Source organism: Malus sylvestris, chromosome 15 (genome assembly GCF_916048215.2).
Source record: "Malus sylvestris chromosome 15, drMalSylv7.2, whole genome shotgun sequence".
NCBI lineage: Eukaryota > Viridiplantae > Streptophyta > Magnoliopsida > Rosales > Rosaceae > Malus > Malus sylvestris.
The window spans coordinates 27419268-27439638 of record NC_062274.1 but is presented as its reverse complement, the minus strand read 5'-3'; the positions used below and the strand labels follow the sequence as shown (position 1 = coordinate 27439638).

Here is a 20371-nt window from a genome sequence, read left to right as displayed (position 1 = left end):
ATGCACAAGAAAAGAAATAAGTAATTTATTGGGTAGTCAAATGATACATAGTACGATATAAGTAATAAAAATGAGAGCTGTTAAGCTTTTTATCATCCTTGCGTCGAGCCTTAAAATTTTCTTTTTCAAAGCGGATCTTAATCCAAGCCTTTATTTAAAAACGACTGGTAAACCCGGCCCATATAAACTTTTCTTAGGCTTTTTTAATAACAAACCCAGCCTGCTAATATCAAACGCGTCCAAGCCGCGGCTCGACCAAAGTCGGTTTGGCTAAAAGGAGTTCTAATCCGTTTCATAAAATAAGCCAAAATACCCTTAATATCGTCTCGTATTTTCTACGCGCGCCTTCCCACCCCCTCTCTGTAATTTGGGAGTCGAAACCAAGAACCAGAAGCAATGGCTTCTGCAAATTCGGGTCGGATCTTCGCCTGCGTTCTCTGGCTTTTTTTTCTCTCGCTCCCGCTTTCCTCCGCCGTCGAACCCTCCAATGAGCATTCCTTAGGTACTTTCTTTTCAATTCCCCATCAAATTTTACTGCGCTTACAAAATCCAGCTCAACGAAGTTACAAAATCTTGGGCTTTAAGTAAGATAAACAGTAATTTGAATCCCAAAACTGTTTTTTGTTTGGTGTGTTGGGTTTCTGAGAATACCGAGGGAAAATTTGAATCTTTTTGCTACGAATTGATCAAGGATTCGAAAACCCAATTCATTAGGTTTCTTAATTTTTCTGAAGAAGTAAGATTGTGGGAAATTTCAAATTTTGATTTGGGGTGGGATATTCTTTGATTATATCAAATTATTTTTTTTCTGATACAACTACTACATTATAGGTTTTGGATGTATTAGAATGGGTTCTTCTTTTGGGAACAAAAATGTGCCTCCAAGAACACAGCTTTTTCGGAACGTCTTGATAAGGTTGAAAAATGCCATTTAGATTAGTTTGAAGTGTAGGCAGATAGAAATGGCTTATTTCATGTTTATGATTTTGAGTTCTAGAATTCTGTTACTCATGATTATTCTTTTGGTATTGCAGTTATTTCCGAGTCGGATAGGTTACAATTATCTCGTGGCGCGCCAGTAACCAATTCTCCTGGCTCCAAGCCTGGCATTTCAGTGCTGTGTGAAAGAGTTCATATCCGTGGATTGTCAAGGCTTAAAAATATTGGGAAGTTTGCCAACACGGTGAAGGTGAAGGTATCAGGAACAAATTCAAGCACTCGTATACCGACCTTTGAGGTTTGTTTCCACAGGTTAGTCATCAATATTATGGGCCATGTGAGTTTTTATACAACTTGCCTGTCAGACACTCTGCATACAGAACTTAATTAACTGAATGGGAAGAAATTAATTATTGTGCGATATGATACAGTGTCTCTGAGATATCTTTTCTATTGCTGTGAAGTTATTTATGTGTGGAATGATGATTTTTTTTCTTTCTTTACAGAAACACATCTCTTGGGCTAGGGATGTGCCCTCAAAGCCGTTGGCAGAAGGTTCCCAAGGGCTCCTGGTCAAGGTCCATGTCACCTTTTGAGCACCAACTCTTAGATATACGAACACATGGTTCATCCTTAGAGAGCTTGGAGGTGTCCATTGAAGAAGGTAATATTCCTAAGTCTAATGTGCACATGATTTTACCTCTTACTCTAATCCATTTAGTGACCAGTTGATTAATGTGTTCTTTGTTTTGCAGAATTTGTTAAATATCGAACGACGTTTTTGATATTGGGCATAATCATGATGAGCTTGGCGTCCCTCCTGAGCAATTCATTAGTATTTTATTACGGCAGTGGAATGGCAATTGGGGTGGTCCTTGTAATATTGATTGTACTTTTTCAGGTAATGTAGTTGCCGTACTGATGTAATCCTTTTTCTTGATAAGATTGCTGAATGTCCATTGTCCAATGAAGTCCTTACACCATCCAAGATATAACCCTGTATGATGTTTTAATTTTTGTGGTTGTGTACAGGGGATGAAGCTTCTTCCAACTGGTCGGAAGAATTCTCTTGCAATTTTTGTGTACTCATCTGTGGTATGTACCAAAGCTCAGTTAATTTACCTTTCTACACTTTTCATTTACATGATAATGATCGATGTAATTCTCACACTTTATCAGGTTGGTTTGGGATCTTTTCTCCTCAGCTACCTACCTGGGTTATTGCGTACAGTACTCATAGAGATTGGAATCAGCGAAGATATGTATAATCCTGTAAGTTATCTTGAATTATTCTTTTAGTTGTCCAACTATCTGCACCATAAAGAAAAATGCCTTCCTCTTTTTCCATCCAGATTATTTGATTGCATATATCGTCATTTTTGGCCGGAGACCTTTATTTTAGATAAAATCATCCATGTTTTTTTTTTTCTAGTTGTAAGATGTTACCGTGTTTATCTTTTGGTATTGTTGCTGAAGTCTAGCAGGTTTACTCTGCCGATATAGTTATAACTATTAAGTTATTTAAACAACGATAACAATTATGGGGTATATAGCGACATCATTTGATTTCTCAGTGAAAGCTTCCCTTAGAGTTGTGTTTTCATTAAAAATTATGTTATAGGTATTTCAAGTGATATGCATGGAATAATCAATTTACAGCCATCTATTAGGGGGAACAAATTTTCCTTGCATCGCATTGACGTTGGCATATAGTTGAATGCTTTGATGAAATATGAACCGGTAAACACCTTTTATATCAAACCTCTCTTTCGAATAAAATATGCTCTCTAATATGCATTTCATTATTTTCTTTTGGGTTTTGATGTACTCTGTATTCTCTTTCAGGTAAAATGTGCTTATAATTCTGCACTACATTTCTCTTACCATCTTGGATTTTAGTTTTATTCAGGTGTGTACTAACTACTAATTGGTGCCACAATCAGAATTCAAGTTTTAATGGCATATAATACCTTAGAGGCTTACAAGCACACACTTGGTTTTTATGCCACATTCTGATAATAGTTATTCTTGTTCTAGTCTTTGTTACGTTATGGTTTTCATCTTGCATCCAAGTTGTCAGTCCCTTAGGCATGTAATAGTTGATAGATCATAATGAAATTGATCTATTCTCAAGATATTCATCAAGTCACACCATTATTCTTTAGGCTAGTTATTGTTCTAGCGGCTTGTATTATATAGAGGTTTTATGTTTTATAAGTTGGAATTAATGCTTCTCTTTCTTTTGGGCGGAAAAAGTTTACAAGTAGACTTCACATTCTTCATTCTTTAAGATACCCTGAAATTGATCTTTTTATTATTATTTAAGTCATTGCTGCGCCTTATTTTATTTTTATTGCGACCTATATACTTAATGATTACAGAGTTTACTGTTGGTAATACTTGGGAAATTCTCTCATAATTTGCAGTTGGCTATATTTCTTCTGGCTTTTATTTTTCTGGCTGGAGCATGGTTGGGCTTCTGGGCAGTCCACAAACTCGTCCTTACAGAAGATGGATCAATCGATATAATGACATCTCAGTTTGTCAATTGGTCCATCAAAATTCTGGGTGCTACTGTGATTTTTCAGGTACGTTAGATAAGTATACATTTCAAATTTTGTCTATCAAAGTTTCACTAATGGTGCTTATATGTACGTCTCGTTATCTGAAAAGGGATTTCATGTATCCTTTGCATTCAGAGTTCTGTCGATCACCTACTGGCAACAGAAGCTATAGTATTTGGATTTGTCGTCTCTGCTATACTAAAGAAAATCTTTAGATGGAGATTCCTTCGTCGCGTGTGCAAGATTATGTCTTTCCAATTCTGGAGCTTAGTCATGGCCTTCCAGTATCTGCCAACATTTCCTTCGTCGATATCTACCGGGTAAGTAACCACCATAATATTCCTCAGTCGGCAATCTAAGTAAACAGTAAACACCGAACAACTTTTTTTCTAATACAGCAATATATTTTTATAATTGAAGTGTGTTACATAGGAGTCATCTCCAAATGTCAATAGTTGCTTAAATTGTGAGTAGTTGTGTTGTGTGCGTGTGAAAAACACAAATGTCAAATGGTTACTCAGTTTCTCACTATTCTGGTAATCAAAAGGACAACGTGATGTGTTATTCTTATGCATGCTGGTACATTGGATTGGTTTTTTGGAGTCCTAGTAACATGTATTAGATGATGTGCAGTATAGCATGTATGTTTCTTAACTTTCTTTGATTTTTGCCATGCTTTTTGGGTTTTGTCATTCATGACATATATGGAATGTTCCTGCAGGAAATCGCTGAAAACACCCAAAAAGAACCGCCGCAGATTGGAAATTCCTGATTCTCCGCCTTCTCCGCCTTCTCCACCTTCAGATGCATGGTTATTTCCTTCTACCTTCCACACCACACCTGAAAGGAGAAAATACTCGAAAGAAGAGTGGGACGCGTTCACCAGACACACAACAACAAAAGCCTTGCAGGAACTTGCTTCTTCTCCTGAGTATCACAGATGGTGCTCCTCAAATGTAGAAAGAATCAGTGTCGCTCCCCGGAGCACTAGAAAAGTTGCTGATCAACCGCGCCACTGGTGGCTCCTTTGGTTGTGGTAAACAAGCAGCTTACAACACCTCCTTTGCGAAGTCAACATGGGCATGGCACATGCAAGAAAAGGCTGCCGTATTTCAAAGTTGAGTTGGAAGAAAATAAAGATGTGTTGAACGGATCTGTAAAATTTGTGGTCTGGACTCATAGAGAGTAGCAGGAACGGTTGCGATTTTGTAAAATTCGTAGTTTTGCGCAGTTGATGTTTTTTGAGCAACCGGCATGGAAATTCTGATTTCATTTTGTTCTAAAAGGAGATTCAGATTCCTTTCAATTGAAAGCCGTTAAAAAGAAACAGTTTCTCCCTTAAGAATGGGGTCATGCGAACTTTGTAAGCTGTTGTTTATGGCAGATATCAGGTTCACACTGAGTTCTACGTGATGAAACAGGGTGAGAGGGTCGAATCACAAAAAAATCCAGAAAAAAAAAAAAAAATTCTGTGAATACCAACACCCTGTTGCAGTCTTATTAGATTAGAAATGTAATTGTGTAAATGTATCTAGGGATATCTTGAATATTCGCTTTAGTAGTTAATATCCTGGTAGAGTTATAATTCTAAAAAGGTTAGGAATTAATCTTCCATACTACTATAAATAAAGGCACAATGGGGTTAGATAACACACACCTCACAATTGCACATCTTTCTCTTTCTCTCTGCACCCTTCTCTCTATGGCCTCTATAATTGTTCAGTAAATTATGGCTACAACACATTATTAGCACGCTCTTGACGCTGCGCTAAAGAGAGTTTGATCTTCAATCAGGGGAGTATTACGTTTTAATCATTCTTTTTATGATTAATTTATTATTTTATTGAATTGATCTACATGCTATTGATTCAATTTAATTTTTCTATGTCAAACGTGATACAACGCATTGGAGATGCAATTCCGACTTTTCGAGAATGATCTTCTACAAATTCAAAGGCCTTTGCTAATCAGGTGCTCTTAAAATAAAGGAAGATATTTGAAATGACCATGAAAACATTCCCCATGATGCATGAGCCCCTTACATTTATATTTACCTTTCAATATATATATATATATATATATATATATATATATATATATATATATGTTTCATGCATTACGCAATTTTTGCTTTGTGGAATTTGTCTGTCAAAGCATATAAATAAATTAGAAGCAAACCCCAGAAAATTTGAAAAAAAAAAAATTGAGATTTTTTTTGCGGCATCGCCACACCACCGTGACACCATTTTAGACCACTACGCTAGCTTAAAGCCCAAGTGGGGAACCAATGTTGTATTGACACATGGACAAGGCACACAACCCTTTGGGCTTGTTGCCATATTGGAAACCAACTAGGCTTCGCCCTGGGTTGCATAACAGGCTTGAAGCCCCGGTCCAACCCGAGCCCATAACCCACAAGCCTTTGGCTTGTTGGTACTTGCTACCGCCTCGACCTGCATGTACTGCAGCCAGCCTTGCAGGCTGGGCTTGTCCTGATGCCCAAAGACCTGACCTTACCTTCGGCTGGGCCTCGCGTGTGCTGACCCACAAGCCAGCTTCGGCTGGGCTTGCTCCTATGCACCCTTTGGCCCAAAAACACTAACAGCTTGCTGCTAAGCTACCCAATCCCTCGGCCCGTGGCCTGCAGCCACATGTGGGCTACTTAGCAGCCAAACCCGAGGCCCAAAAGCCTCTAGGGCTTTGCCCTACTCACGGTACCCAAACCCAAATGCTATTGGGCTATGGTTTTTCGAATCCAATGCTAATTTTTGGCATTTTAAATAATTTTAACCCGAATGTTATTATTATTTTTACTTCCATGATTGACCCCATTCGGTCCTGATCTATTGAATTTGTTGATGCACAAAACCGGAGGGGTATTGGAAAAACCTAAATCCGACCGTGAATCTGCAAGAAAGTAAATAACACAAGATGTATCGTGGTTCACCCCAATGTTTGGGCTACGTCCACACTGATATTGTATTTCTCTAAGATGTTGAAGAGGACTGTGAGGGTGAGAGCCCTGCTCTGAATATGAGAAGCCCCCTAATTGTGAGGGTGAGGAGTCCTTTTTATAAACTAAGGGCTCATCACTTATTACATATTTGTCCCTCCATTTATTACATAATTACATTTGAGTCATTCGAGTATTTATACGAGATCTAAATACGGGGGCCCTAAGTATGGTACAAACATAATTAATTAAAGGTGACCTGCTGTCTATTAATCTGATAATTAATCCAAATTATTGACCTGAAGATCACTTTTGGACATTATCGATTCAATAATTTATTTGTATACTTTGAACCGTTGACATCCTTTCATAGTCCTGAAGCTCTCACACTTGAGTTACCGAAGAAACTCAAATCCACTACACTTCAATCAGCATATTGCATTCTGTGTTTCTTGCAAGAACCTTTCTTTTATGAACTAAACGTTCATAAACTAAATTGAACTTGTAGTTTCAAATTTAGTGTCTTTGAAACCCGAAGTTTTCTTAAAACAATACACCCATGAAAACCCGACGTTTTTCATGAAAACCATGTCTTAGAACTCGAATGTTCTAACTTTGATGCTCATGGATGATTCATTCCCATAGCACCAATCACATTCTTGTTCCCTCTAATTCAATGGATTGTCGAACCATCACAAGTTCGATTTCCCTTATTTGGACGTTTCTATCAAAAACCACTTTATGTGGGGTATAAGACGTGAATCTCCAAGAAGCTGAGATACCATTGTAGCCAATAATGGCATGCAAGAGTTGAATAAGCCTCCGCCAAGATCTTCATTCAAAGACTTATACCCACAGAAGTACCTCCTGAACGAAGACCATCTGATCATGCGAGATATTGTCACATCCCAACTCGGGGTCCACCACATCTCAGGCTCGACTTCGCCGTAACACGATATTGTCCGCTTTGAGCCCCGACCACGCTCTCACAGTTTTGTTTTTGGGAACTCACGTGAGCAGAACTTTCCAGTAGGTCACCCATCCTGGGAATGCTCTGGCCCCTTTCTCGCTTAACTTTGGAGTTCCTACGGAACCCGAAGTCAGTGAGCTCTCAAAAGGTCTATTGCTATATAAAGGTGGGCATGTACATATAAGGCATAGATGATCCATTCATTGGGCGATGTGGGATCTAACAATCCACCCCCCTTAGGGGCCCGACGTCCTCGTTGGCACACTTCTGGCCAGGGATTGGCTATGATACCAAATTGTCACATCCCGACCCAAGGTCTACCACATCCCGGGCTCGACTCCGTCGAAACACGATATTGTCCGCTTTGGGCCCAGACCACGCCCTCACGGTTTTGTTTCTGGGAACTCATGTGAGCAGAACTTTCTAGTGGGTCACCCATCCTAGGAATGCTTTGTCCCCTTTGTCGCTTAACTTCGGAGTTCCTACGGAACCCGAAGCCAGTGAGCACCTAAAAGGCCTCGTGCTATATGGATGTGGGCATGTACATATAAGGGAGGATCTACTCCCTCGGCGATGTGGGATCTAATAGATATTGCCTGAAGCACACTATGATTACGTCCATGAATTAGTACGATTCTGAAATTTATAAATTCGATCTAATTTTGATTGGAAAATATTTTTCTCGTCCTTCCATTTTTCTAACTCATTCCTAAAGCAGCAGTGTAGAAAACAGAAGTTTATCAAAATATCGGATTTGTTTACTACCACACATGTGAGAGAAAGGTATAGACTCAGTTCGGCTGGAGTCTACCAAGCGATATAGACTCAGTTCGGCAGAAGCCTACCGAATGGTGACGCCTTGCTTTGGCAGGGATGCACCGAAGGACATGCTCTGCTTCGGTAGATATGCATCGAACAAATCCTTTCAACTTCGACTGGAGCCTACCGAATCCAATTTTGGGTATGTCTCTCACAATCCAATTTCGAGTTTGTTTTTACAACATATGGTAGAATCATGGCCTGCTAAGGTGTGGCATCATGCCCGAAACGTGATCCTTGGCACCTAAGACCTAAAACTTCAAGAATAAGGAAGGGTATTCCCGAACCTCATCCCTGCATAATCTACTTCCATCTCGATGGAATAGATCATTGGTTACGCACCTGTTCATGCCTCTACCAATGTCGTTGAGGAGTACCATTCTTGTAGTCAATATGTGAAACTAATTTTGCTCCACCGAACATCATTGGAATAACGGAATTTTGACATGGATGGCCTTGTTGGCCGAATCCCCTCAGTAAACCATTTTGCTATGTTCTTGGATTCACTTTTGGTGTTTGTTTTAGTTACGGATAATCTTATTGATATTGTCATCGAATACGAGTTAATTGAATCATGTTTCTTGTATACATGTGACCGAATTCAATTAAACACGTGATTAGGTACGAATGTGAGAAAGTTAGTTGTCTGGATGAAAAGTACACTTATGAAGAGTGTATAAAGAAATTTTTGAAGTGTCAACAACAGTTCCTCACTAAAAACCAAATTTATTTATAATTCATACAATTATAATCCAAGAATATTTATAACACCGCGTATTTTATTTTATTTATTTATTTTTATTTTTATTTTTTTGAAAACACCGCGTATTTTATTAGTGTGAAATTTAAGCCCAAATAAAATATGACCAACCAACGGGCGAAAATTGTGAAGTGGTGCATGGTAGTAAACCAAAACTTCGGTGTGGGCAGTTCGAACGCGGCTACCGGAGTTCACTCCAGCATTCATTTTTCGATTAGGTCACTCTGTGTGCATTTTTCTCTCCAACCCTTCAATGGCCGCGACGTACACCTCTTTAGGAACCCACAGACGGCTCGCCGCCGTAACCTCCCAGCTAACCTCGCTTCGCCGCTCTTCTCTCACCGTCACTGAAAAACCATTGCGGCTGCCTCTGGCGAATTGCGGGAGGCGGAAGGGCAGGGCGGGAATTTCCCTCAAGTGCAGTAATAATGCGTATGGCCCCGTGATCGACGAGAGCGAGAGCGATTGTGAGAACTACAATTGCATGGAGGACGAGCAGTTCGTGCGGTGGTTCCGGGAGGCTTGGCCGTATTTATGGGCCCACTGCGGCAGTACATTCGTTGTGATTATATCGGGTGAAATTGTGTCCAATGGTACTTACTTGGAATCAATTCTCAAGGCAGGTACTCTGCCTTCTAATTTTCTGAACTGTTTGGTTGCTGAGAAATTTTTATATTTGGTCTGTTTGGTTGCTGAGAAATTTTTATATTTGGTCTGTTCGGCTGCTGAGAAAATGAAACAAACAATGTCGTCAGTGGAAGGAAAGATCATATTTTTATTAATTAATGTCATCAGCGGAAGGAAAGATCATATTTTTATTCATGTTCTCTGTTTGTTAGAGCGCTGTGCAGCATTTTAGTTTAAGCAAAGTTCTTTATAATTTATTTCTCTTTGTATTATACTATATGTATTAGTATATATATTTATATATTTGGGTTTTATGCAGGATATAGCACTTCTTCATCACCTGGGGATCAGGTTTGTTCTTGTTCCTGGACCCCATGTGCAAATTGATGAACTTTTGGCACGAAGAGGTGAGTGTTTTATTGTATGTTCTTGTTATTGTAATTTTCAAATCGATGGGGCTTGTTTGGAATTCACTTATGGGATGGCTAAAAGCGTTTTCTGACAGCCCAAAGTCCTGATTGCATTTGGCAGAAAAACTTAAAAGTGCTTCGGGCTCAGAAAAGCACTTTCTGGAGAAGCACTTGCTAGATGCTTCTTCGAGAAGTACTTCTAAGTGTTTTTCCAGGTTGGATTTGGATTTTTAGTAAACATTTCAACGTGGTTAAAGCAGGTCTAGAAGAAGCACTTAGGAGTACAAGTGCTTTTTAGAGAAGCAATCTCAAACGGAGCCTAAGCATGATATCATGGAGTTGAGCACAAATGTGTTTTTATTAGTGTTATTGATTTTCATATTGCATATATATATATATATATTTTTTTTTTGTTGGCATGGATGTTTTAGTTTAGTTAGATTGTTAATCCTTTATGTTCTTGAAGTTGTTGGTTTGTTTAAACCATTTGAAGTGCTATAAGGTTGACACTAAGCAGGTATATGTTAGCTGTTACTTTTCAGGAAAGAAGCCAAAGTTTGTTGGTCAGTACAGGGTAACTGACTCAGATTCCCTAGATGCTGCAAAGCAAGTGGCTGGGGCGATATCTAAGACGATAGAGGCAAAGCTTTCTCCAGGACCCTCCATGTGCAATATTCCTCGACACGGTGACAAGAGTCGTTTGCATGAAGTTGGTGTCAGCGTAGAGAGTGGTAACTTTCTTGCAGCCAAGGTAAGAATCTTACTCTTTCAAAAGTGACATTAAACATTAATTTGTTTTCTTGATTTGTGATTTCTTTTTGGTTGGTACCGAATTCCGTAAAGTACAGCTGCTATTTCGTTTTTCAGAGACGAGGAGTCGTTGCAGGTGTTGATTATGGGGCAACAGGTGAAATCAAGAAAGTTGATGTTTCTCGCATGCGTAAGAGGCTTGATGATGATTGTATTGTGATATTGAGCAACCTGGGTTATTCCAGCTCTGGAGAAACTTTAAATTGCAAGTATGCTAGCATAGTTTCTGTTTCGGTGGTGATTATCTATTTTGTTGATAATTATATGCTGCCGACTCCTTTTGCATATATAGTACCTAAGCTGATTATTTATGCTTTTATATATTTCAGCACGTATGAAGTTGCAACAGCTTGTGCCTTGGCTATCGAAGCAGATAAACTTATCTGCATAATAGATGGTCCAATTCTTGACGAGAGTAGACGCCTTATTCGCTTCTTAACTCTTGAAGAAGCAGACATGTTGATTCGTAGGCGGGCTCAGCAAAGTGAGACAGCTGCTACCTATGTGAAAGCTGTCGATGAAGAACATCTGTCTGGTTTTGGATATGATGATCATAATGCTACTCACCAGAATGGGAGGGCTTTTAAGCAAAATCATACTGCAAGGTTTCACAACGGTGTTGGTTTTGAAAATGGGAATGGATTGTGGACTGGTGAACAAGGTTTTGCTATTGGAGGTCATGAGCGGCTAAGTCGATTAAATGGTTACCTTTCAGAATTGGCTGCTGCGGCCTTTGTTTGCAGGGTAAGCTCATAACAGTTCTTTTTTCCCCCTGGTTTACAAACTTCGTTAAATATTTGTCTGCATAGCTTAAAGTCCCAGCTTCTTTATATGTTGAGTCTGAAGAACCCAGCCAATGGTAGTTTCTGTTTATTGCCAGGGAGGTGTTCAAAGAGTACATCTGTTAGATGGCACTAAAGGGGGCATGTTATTGTTGGAATTGTTTAAAAGAGATGGATTGGGGACAATGGTGGCTAGGTATGCTATTTTTGCAGTAAATGTATCCGTATTTTTGTATACTTTGACGACTTTCTGATGTCAGATTCTAATAAACTTTAATGTGATGATAAGCTATGCTGATGGTCCTAATTGCCAGGCTTTTTGTTGTTGATGTGATTATCTGCTATTTATATTTTCCTGGTTTATGTTTGTTTCCTCTTTTATTGCTTACTAGCCTGGTCATCATTTTAGTGGAAATCCAAGCAGCAATTCTTCAAGTCACATTACATCTATAAATTCATTGATAGAATATTAGAATTGCACGAGTTCATAGAGGTTGTTTCGGTCTCGTTGTGCTTGGATTGTGCATAAAATAAGCTCTTATGGTTCCTGGTTGTTTTGGTCTTATATTTGTATTTTCTAATCACTAGTTCAAAAAATAGTTGGCATTCCAAAAAAGTTATCCTGCACTTCTCCCGAATAGAGAAAAGGAGGGAGGACTGTGACATGACGTTTTTGGAGTGCGAATAACAATTCCCAATATTTTTTTGCCAATGAATTCTCATCATTGCCGGTTAATCATGCTAAGATTGGATACTGTTGAAGTCTAACTTCAAGAGCTTCCTGACATTAATTATGAAAACGGAGAGCAAATAATTGTACCTAACATATGCATAAGTTTTCCTCTATCTATCCACTCACACGTGCATTAAATGTTCGACCTTAGTGACCTGTATGAAGGAACCCGGATGGCTAGGGCATCTGATTTCTCTGCAATAAGACAAATTATACAACCTTTAGAAGCAGCCAGCACATTGGTTCCAAGAAGTGATGAACAGGTTTGTGTTCCCGGTCTTTCTTAATTTTTGTTTTTCAGAACCTTCTATTTTTTACTTGTGATTATTAATTAAAACTGATCTTAATTATTTTTTTTTTAACTGAATTTTTGCCAATAGCTACGTGAAGAATTGGATTGCTTCGTTGTGGTGGAAAGAGAAGGCCAAATCATTGCATGTGCTGCTCTTTTCCCTTTCCCAGAGGAGAAATGTGCGGAGGTTGCTGCTATTGCTGTTTCTCCTGATTGCCGCGGTCAAGGGCAGGGTGATAAATTACTTGGTAATATACTATACAAACTTGAATAAGCATCGATATGTCTTTGCTCTTGTTGCTTTCCTCATTTCTTTCTGTCGTTTCAATGGTCATTACTGAGCTTATTTTCAACATGAACCGTCGAAAAGGGTAATTATATTCACAAATCACAATAGCTGATTACAGAAAAATATGCCAAATTCTACATGAACCTCTTAACCAGGAATGAGTGGTCAAATCACATTATAGCCGAAAGTATGCATTTGTTCCTCGCAGCATGTCAATTGATTTTACTCTACAGAAAGAAATGCTTTTACTAGGAAGGGGGACACCCGATGCCCGATCAAATGAAAAGTGGATTGTATATTTAAATGGATACAGATAGGGCAGAAACATGAGTAACAGGTCACATCATATTTCTGGGCTAAGTTACATATATTTGGACTACATCTTGTTTCTTCCTGTTCTTTTTTCTACTGAACATCTTGAATTCATTTAACCCAAGATGCTTTGAACTGAAATTTGGGATCCAATTAAAAACAAAGGGGATAATTTGATATAATGTATATTGTATATCCATAAACTTTATTATCGTTACAGTTGGATAGTCCGTAGTTTAAGAATTTTGATTTTTTAATATCTGCAGATTACATTGAGAAGAAGGCATCCTCTCTTGGATTAGAAAAGCTTTTCGTGCTCACAACACGCACTGCAGACTGGTTAGTTCCCACTACTTGAACTACATGTATGCTCGTAGAGGTTTCACTAGTTAATGGAGTAATGTTTCTGATTTACTTTGGTTTGGAGCTGAAGATGAAAAGGAACAGCGTAATCTAGTTGAGGTTTTTCGTTGTGGAATCAGTCCAATTTGTTGTGGTCGCGTGAGGGTTAGAAATGCCTATTCCACATATTTCTTGGTGCTTTGTAGGAGTGATTTTTCCGCAATATGTTTTACTTGTTTATAGAGGTCGCACTTGGTGCGATGGCAAGTGCCTTCGTCCATGAGCGGTAGGTCTCGGGTTCGAGACTTGGGAGCAGCCTCTCCATAAATGGGGGTAAGGCTAGCCGACATTCACCTCTCCCAGACCCTGCGTAAAGCGGAAGCCTTGTGCACTGGGTACGACCTTTTTATGTTTTACTTGTTTATAAGCAGAGAAAGGTTCAATGATCTGTCTTGAAGAATGACACCCGTTGTCTATAACACAGGTTTGTGAGACGTGGTTTTTCACAATGTTCAATTGAATCAATACCAGAGAGGCGGCGGACAAAGATCATTCTGTCCCGTAAATCCAAATATTATACCAAGCACTTGTTACCAGACACTAGCGGAATTACTGTTAACAGGGTGTTCACATGAGGTTGAAAATGCTGGCGGCAAATCCTCTCCCCACCGGGTTTAGCTGCTGAATCATGGTCGATACAACTTCAACAATTTCAATCTGGTTCAAGGATCATCCGAGCTCTAAACCGACCATCGTGTTGTCACACTGACGGAATAACGATTTTTTCTTAATAAATGATCGGCGAAGTTGATTTTATGTAATAAATCGATATTTGGAGGTGCTTGCCTGAACCAGAAGCCTATAAAATTTTTGATTTAAAACAAGGTTTGATATGATTCATTAGCTATCGATGACAGTTCAAACCGCCATTCATAAATGGTACATAATGACCATCGAATGTGGGCAACTGACTCTAGCACAACCTTTAATTACCGTCGAATGTAGGCAGCTGTCTGTAACACTAACTTTTGATTTTATACTGTTTTCGAAACAGATAGTCAAGACTCAACACGTAATTTCAAAACCCCGAGGTCCTTGGCGTAACAGGTACCATTCAACCAACAAAGAGACTTGGGGGAAAGAAGAACAAAGGGATTGAGATTTATGCAAAGGAGGGAAACAGAGAGGAGAGGGAGAAGAAAACAATTCACTGCACCGAATTGTAAGCAAAAAGTATAACGAAATACGACCCCGGGAATACAATAACTGTAAAAATACAATCAACCATAGAGGGAATACAAATGCAGTGTCATTTATGCCAAAGAAATAGGGGGAGATACTTCACAGCATGAATCCCGTTTATTATTGTAGTCGGTGTTTCATTTGGATCAAGTGTGTTTCATTTGGGTCAATTAACACGTTCAATGAAATACAACTAAGGAAACTGCAAAGCATTGATGCACAACCTCCCTCCTGAGATAGAACCCAGAAACAAAACCATTGAAACAAAATCAACTCTCCTCAGTTTTCGGTAGGCCTTTAAACTTGAAGTTGTCTGCATATGCCTTCACCTGAAACTAGAGCTCAGTTAGAGAAAAAAAGCACCAAACTTCATACAAATAACCATTTGATGCCTAAACATTCCGAGAATGCAAAAAGAAGAGAGGATCCCTAATTGCAGAAAAGAAAAGATACAAAGGAAGCTGGTCACCAACTTAAGAAAATTTATATCTCAAGGACACGCAATTCCTCACTACTCCAGTTCTTTAACAAATTCAAGAAAAATTGCCAAATTATACTACTAAACTTCCAATGGACTATGTCCAACAGTTTTGTCAATGCCATCACAACACATTATCTACTCTTCCACACACATAGCTTGTGTAAAGCAGTTTGATCTGTTTTGAGAAGGTAACCATGGCATGAATTGGCAAAACCAAAAGGAGAGAGAACTGTGTAACTTCAATGAAGTACTTGGTTCAGGAAATTATCACTTAGGTAGCTCAAAATTAATAGATTGAAACTATAATATTTACACAAGTCCTTAAGAGTAAGTCTGAGCTTTATTAACAGAGAAGAAAGAAACCAAAAGCTGTGTTCATGAAAATTGAGGATGCATTTATATTCTTATTCCCAAACAAAACCACCGTCTTAATCTCAAATGACAACAGTCTGCTGTATGCACCCTATCCCTAAAACCCAAAATATATTCACAAAAGACCAAAAGATAAAGAAACTGTTATCATATGAGAATGGAAATAGCTTCAGAAAATATGAAGAAAGAATCACATACCCTCAATAATGGTGTTTGCCGCCTTTTAACCTGCAGATAAGTTCAAGAACTGTTGTTAATAGGTCAAAGGGAAGTTATTTTAAGTTTTTAATGTACACTAACGGTTATAGGGCTACTAGTCTTTTGTACCATACTTGACCAATCCCGAAATTACTGAACACCGGTCAACGTCATACCTTCAAGGACCCACTGAGGGGTTCATGTTGAGGCACACCTGCTGAAGTACAAGAGTTTCCCTCCAACCAGGAGGCCAATCACAATGCGACACATGTCAACATTAGAATAAAGCTCATAGAGTCCCACATCGACTGCTGACAAAAGCTAAAAGGAGACTATTCTCCTACAATTAATCCCTAATGTCATTATTGTACTTAAACTAGTCATTAGAACCCACTGATGATAATTATGCTTAAACTTATGTATTTGTGTAAACCCTTCAATGTTAATGAGAACTCATCTACTCTGTAAACGTAGCCAAACTTAGGATGAACCACGTACATCTTGTGTTTGCTTTCCTATCTCTATCTATTTACGTATTATCCTCACTAGGTGATCGGAGCAATCAAGCGAAGGTCACAAACTTGACACTTTACGTTGTTCCAAAGTCTTCACCGATTTTGTGCATCAACATTTGCCGCCGTCTGTGGGAATCGACACAAAAGTCATGTAGGTTCTCTCTTATTTTTTTCATCCCACCACCGTGAAACTCTCACAACCTCCCTCACTCCACCGTGAATTGGTAAAAACCCGAGAACCCAAAACCTCTCTCCTTTCTTTCGTGTTCAATGCCTCCATTTCTCAGAACCAATGCCTAACCTCCAACCCAAACCATCTCAGCGCCGGGAGACCCTCATTTCTGCAAACCCACAGAGCCGCAACCATGGTGGCTCCATCAAAATCAAAACCGGGTCTCACTCCCTCTCAGAAATTCCATCATTTCTTGAATCCTAGAGAGAGTTCAACGAATCCGAGCCCAAATCCCTCAAAATCAAACTAAAAGGGATCTAAAGTGGAGGCCATGGTCAGAAGAACTGTGGAAAGGACGGCAGCTGCTCAAACTCAAACTGCAATGCGCAGCTGTGACCTCCACAACGCGCAGCTCACAAGGAATCGCCACCACCAACGGAAATTGGAGACTTGGACTATCAGATTCTCACTCAACCCGAGTGGTACCGGTGCTGAGAAGCTCACCACGAGCAGGCCCTGTACCGTCGCTGCCATCTCCATTGTTTGGGGAAAATCCATCGGAGAAGATAAGGACTCCATCTTCTCCAAATTATTACTGTTTATTTAATATTTTATTATTATTATTTTGTGATATATATATGTGTGTGTGTGTGTCCCCATTGTCATTATATTAAGATTACATGCTACAATAGTCACATATGCTCAGAACACTTTCCATCATATTTCACTAGTGACCAACATATTTAGGCAATTACTTATGCAATATTTATTCATTGCCTAGTGATATTGTGATGCCCTTAACAATGTCACATATGAAACAACTCATTTACCACACAACTTACATAGTATGACATTATGCTTTTGCCAAATTTTGTGATCGATTTATTGATTATGCACTCATGCTTAAACTATCATTTATTGTCAGGATCCGTTGATCAACATTGTTACTGATTAAAGAAACCTATCGACCACTATTGATGAACTTATAGATTGATGAGCCACATGTTTATGGGGACAAAGATTTAGTCCGAACGGTGGTCTCATGTTTGACCAGACACCCACTTGCTCGGACACTCGCTCATTTGGACACCTATGTGATCGGACACCCGCGAGCTCGGACACCCAATCATTTGGGCACTTACGAGATTGGACACCCACAAACTTGGACACCCTTGAGCTCGGACCTCGACTCACGGACCCAACTTGTGGACCTAACTCAAAGTCCCTACGTATAACCCCAACTCAAAGACCCGACTTGTGGACCCGATCCGTGGACCTGACCCATAGACCCAATATGCGAACCCGAACATGCGGACCCGAGTGATGTCGAGAGTTAACTCATAATGAGCGCAAGATGACGTCGAGTTCATACTCGCAATGAGAAACGCCACGAGTCGAGTCGCCTCGCAACGAGCACCACATCCAGTCGAGCAACCGCCTCGCCGCGAGCATTGCCTCTAGCTGAGCAACCTCGCAACGTGTGCTACTTCTAGCTGAGTATTGCTTTACGTTGAGCACCGCCTCATGTCGAGTACTAGTTCCGGACAACATCTAGTCATTTTGGCTCGAACATGGATTGGATTTGAAGTCTCCAGCTAAAAAACTCTCTTGACTGAAGACTTGAGGGACTCCTGTTGTACCATACATTGGGCCTCATGACCTAGCCCATGATGTATGTAGGAGGTGAAGGAAACCCTTATTCTATAAAAGGGATCCTCCACTCTCACTTGAAGGGGAGAAAAGGAGGAAAAAGAAGAGCAAAGAGAGAAAACCCTAGCCTCTATAGTCTCCATGTACATTGTAACACATATTTTACATAGTGAAACCATATCGACACCAATGTGGACATAGCCCCAACTTGGGGTGAACCACGATATATCTTTATGTTCTTGTGCGTTTGTGTGATTCACGATCGGATTTACGTTGGTCCAAGATCGACCCGATTTTGTGCATCAACACCACCAAAACGAGATATGCAATTACAACAACATTTTGAGATGTAAGATGGTATCTGCAATTCACTGGATATATGCCTAGTTCTTTCTCCGCCTTTTGGGGAATGAATACATCCCTAGATTGAAAACACACAAGATGAACTTAAGCTCAATAAAGCCAACCCTATAATGGTCAGTTTCTGTTTGTGTTTTACTAGAAATATCTAGGACATAATGCGGGAACACTGCATAAAGTCAAGCAAATGCTGGGAAAAACTATAAAGTATCTTGAAGTCAAAACACATGAAAATATATTTTTAGCAGCACGAAGAAAATGAACAAAACATACCACATAATCCCAACCATGTCTCTCTGCAAAGGACCTTGCAGCGTCTTCACTGTCAAAACCCAGTGTCGAATCACCGACATGTGCGTATGGGTCCCCAGTGGAAGTCCAGCCCATCAATGGATTCTCCCACCTACAAACATATCATGGAGATGAGCTATTAATCATCCAATTATGCTAATAAAATAATCATTCGATAATTATGAGAGAACAAAAAAAGTTTATTTCACAGCTCAACTGAGAGATGACATGAAATATCCCAATCAAAATCCAAGAGACACCATCTAGCTAAAGCAACACGGTTTTCAGGTTTTATTGTCATTCTAATTACAGTGGACTGCTCAGAAAAGGTTAAAAAATATACAGTGTTATCAATGAAGAGATTCACTGATAGTCCAAGAATTGTTAGCTGGTTATTATAGTTATTTCTTACTTTCACAAAATAAGTAGTTTGGTTTGATATCAAACTTGACAAGAGTAGCTCAAGTGTTCAGAAGGATCAAGCTAAAATTTAACACAAAATCAAAAGCATAAGTATCACTTCAAACGCAACATTCACATTGTTCAACAGAAAATCTCAGTGCACAACATTACACTTAGTAGAAACTAAACAGTATAAAACCTATCTACCCACCATGAAGCACATCAGAAGATTTTCACAACCCCAAAAACTAGGATAACCAAAGAAAATCCAAAAATCTATAACCAAATCGGCGAACAACAACAATGGGGACCAAAAAACCATACTTCTGTGTTGACACAAAGTTGATCTTCCACTTCCCAAGTTTCCCTGATCCTTGCTGAGACGCAGTTCTTGCAGGTGAGTATATTATAACCTGTCATATACGCTCATAAATCAATAAAATTCCCAATCACAATCAATTTAAAATTAAAAAAAAAATTGATATTAGCTATGTATAGCTTGTAACTTTCATTAAAAAAAAAATGAAAACTTCAAGCCTCGAAATTACTATTTTCCTACAGATACAACGAATTCGACATATGCCCAGTGCCCTAATTCGATCGATAAACCAAAAACTCGAATTGGGTTATGTGAATCCATTGGAGAAATTAAGTCAAAATTACAAAAGATTCCGAATTGAGTTTCAGAAAGAAAACGAAAGGGGTCGTACCCTCCGGCGGAGATGTTCATCGGGAATGCCAGCGACCTTTCCGATCTCACCGGGCATGTACTCGACCAGAGCGTCCGCCGAGAATGGCCTGGACCCTGAGGCAACAGAGGCTCGGAGAAGACGAGCGTGGTTTGACATGCGCTGCAGAGAGCTCGCCATTGCCGGTTCACGAATCAACGGAAGAACCAAAACTCGCGCGCGCCTTGTGAAATGTAAAACTTGCAGCCGGAGCGGTAAAGACCAAAAGTAATATTCAGTGTCGTCGTTCTAACTATTTTGACAAAAATTGCTGTTTCACTCCTCTAGTTTGAAAGTATATACAAATTGCCCATAACTTTGTTGAACTCGTGCTATTTAAACCACAAAGTCTAATAAG

At 39.4% G+C, this 20371-nt stretch overlaps 3 protein-coding genes across 4 annotated transcripts; 2 read left to right on the top strand and 1 right to left on the bottom strand.

The window, feature by feature from the left end:
- The first annotated feature begins 303 nt into the window (after positions 1–303).
- Positions 304–4830, top strand: LOC126603980 (uncharacterized). The gene is made up of 9 exons (XM_050271021.1): positions 304–502; positions 1035–1251; positions 1446–1603; positions 1695–1840; positions 1972–2034; positions 2119–2211; positions 3366–3527; positions 3639–3823; positions 4225–4830. Exons 1-9 carry the CDS (start codon positions 397–399, stop codon positions 4541–4543), a joined length of 1449 nt encoding a protein of 482 aa, XP_050126978.1. The 5' UTR covers positions 304–396; the 3' UTR covers positions 4544–4830.
- Positions 4831–9132: 4302 nt separating this feature from the next.
- Positions 9133–14486, top strand: LOC126603977 (probable amino-acid acetyltransferase NAGS1, chloroplastic). 2 transcript variants are annotated; one of them, XM_050271018.1, is made up of 10 exons: positions 9133–9624; positions 9952–10039; positions 10585–10793; positions 10910–11061; positions 11182–11596; positions 11733–11830; positions 12519–12630; positions 12748–12907; positions 13527–13599; positions 14087–14486. In XM_050271018.1, the coding sequence occupies exons 1-10, from the start codon at positions 9259–9261 to the stop codon at positions 14235–14237; spliced, it is 1824 nt and encodes a 607-aa protein (XP_050126975.1). In that variant the 5' UTR covers positions 9133–9258; the 3' UTR covers positions 14238–14486. The 2 variants fall into 2 exon arrangements, with proteins under 2 accessions (XP_050126975.1, XP_050126976.1); XM_050271019.1 differs by having other exon boundaries at positions 9481–9628.
- Positions 14487–14914: 428 nt separating this feature from the next.
- On the bottom strand, positions 14915–20245 carry LOC126603990 (NADH dehydrogenase [ubiquinone] iron-sulfur protein 4, mitochondrial). Its single transcript, XM_050271033.1, has 5 exons — positions 19996–20245; positions 19610–19698; positions 18866–18995; positions 15896–15925; positions 14915–15173 (listed from the first exon to the last, which is right to left on the bottom strand). Exons 1-5 carry the CDS (start codon positions 20152–20154, stop codon positions 15114–15116), a joined length of 468 nt encoding a protein of 155 aa, XP_050126990.1. The 5' UTR covers positions 20155–20245; the 3' UTR covers positions 14915–15113.
- Positions 20246–20371: the final 126 nt, after the last annotated feature.

Coding starts and splice junctions, on each gene's coding strand:
- LOC126603980 (XM_050271021.1), top strand. CDS start 397: ATGGCTTCTGCAAATTCGGGTCGGATCTTCGCCTGCGTTCTCTGGCTT. Junction 503..1,034: donor CTCCAATGAGCATTCCTTAG/GTACTTTCTTTT, acceptor TTGGTATTGCAG/TTATTTCCGAGTCGGATAGG. Junction 1,252..1,445: donor TTTGAGGTTTGTTTCCACAG/GTTAGTCATCAA, acceptor CTTTCTTTACAG/AAACACATCTCTTGGGCTAG.
- LOC126603990 (XM_050271033.1), bottom strand. CDS start 20,154: ATGGCGAGCTCTCTGCAGCGCATGTCAAACCACGCTCGTCTTCTCCGA. Junction 19,699..19,995: donor ATGAACATCTCCGCCGGAGG/GTACGACCCCTT, acceptor CGTATATGACAG/GTTATAATATACTCACCTGC. Junction 15,174..15,895: donor GGCAAACACCATTATTGAGG/GTATGTGATTCT, acceptor CTCTAGTTTCAG/GTGAAGGCATATGCAGACAA.
- LOC126603977 (XM_050271018.1), top strand. CDS start 9,259: ATGGCCGCGACGTACACCTCTTTAGGAACCCACAGACGGCTCGCCGCC. Junction 11,597..11,732: donor CTGCGGCCTTTGTTTGCAGG/GTAAGCTCATAA, acceptor GTTTATTGCCAG/GGAGGTGTTCAAAGAGTACA. Junction 12,908..13,526: donor GCAGGGTGATAAATTACTTG/GTAATATACTAT, acceptor TAATATCTGCAG/ATTACATTGAGAAGAAGGCA.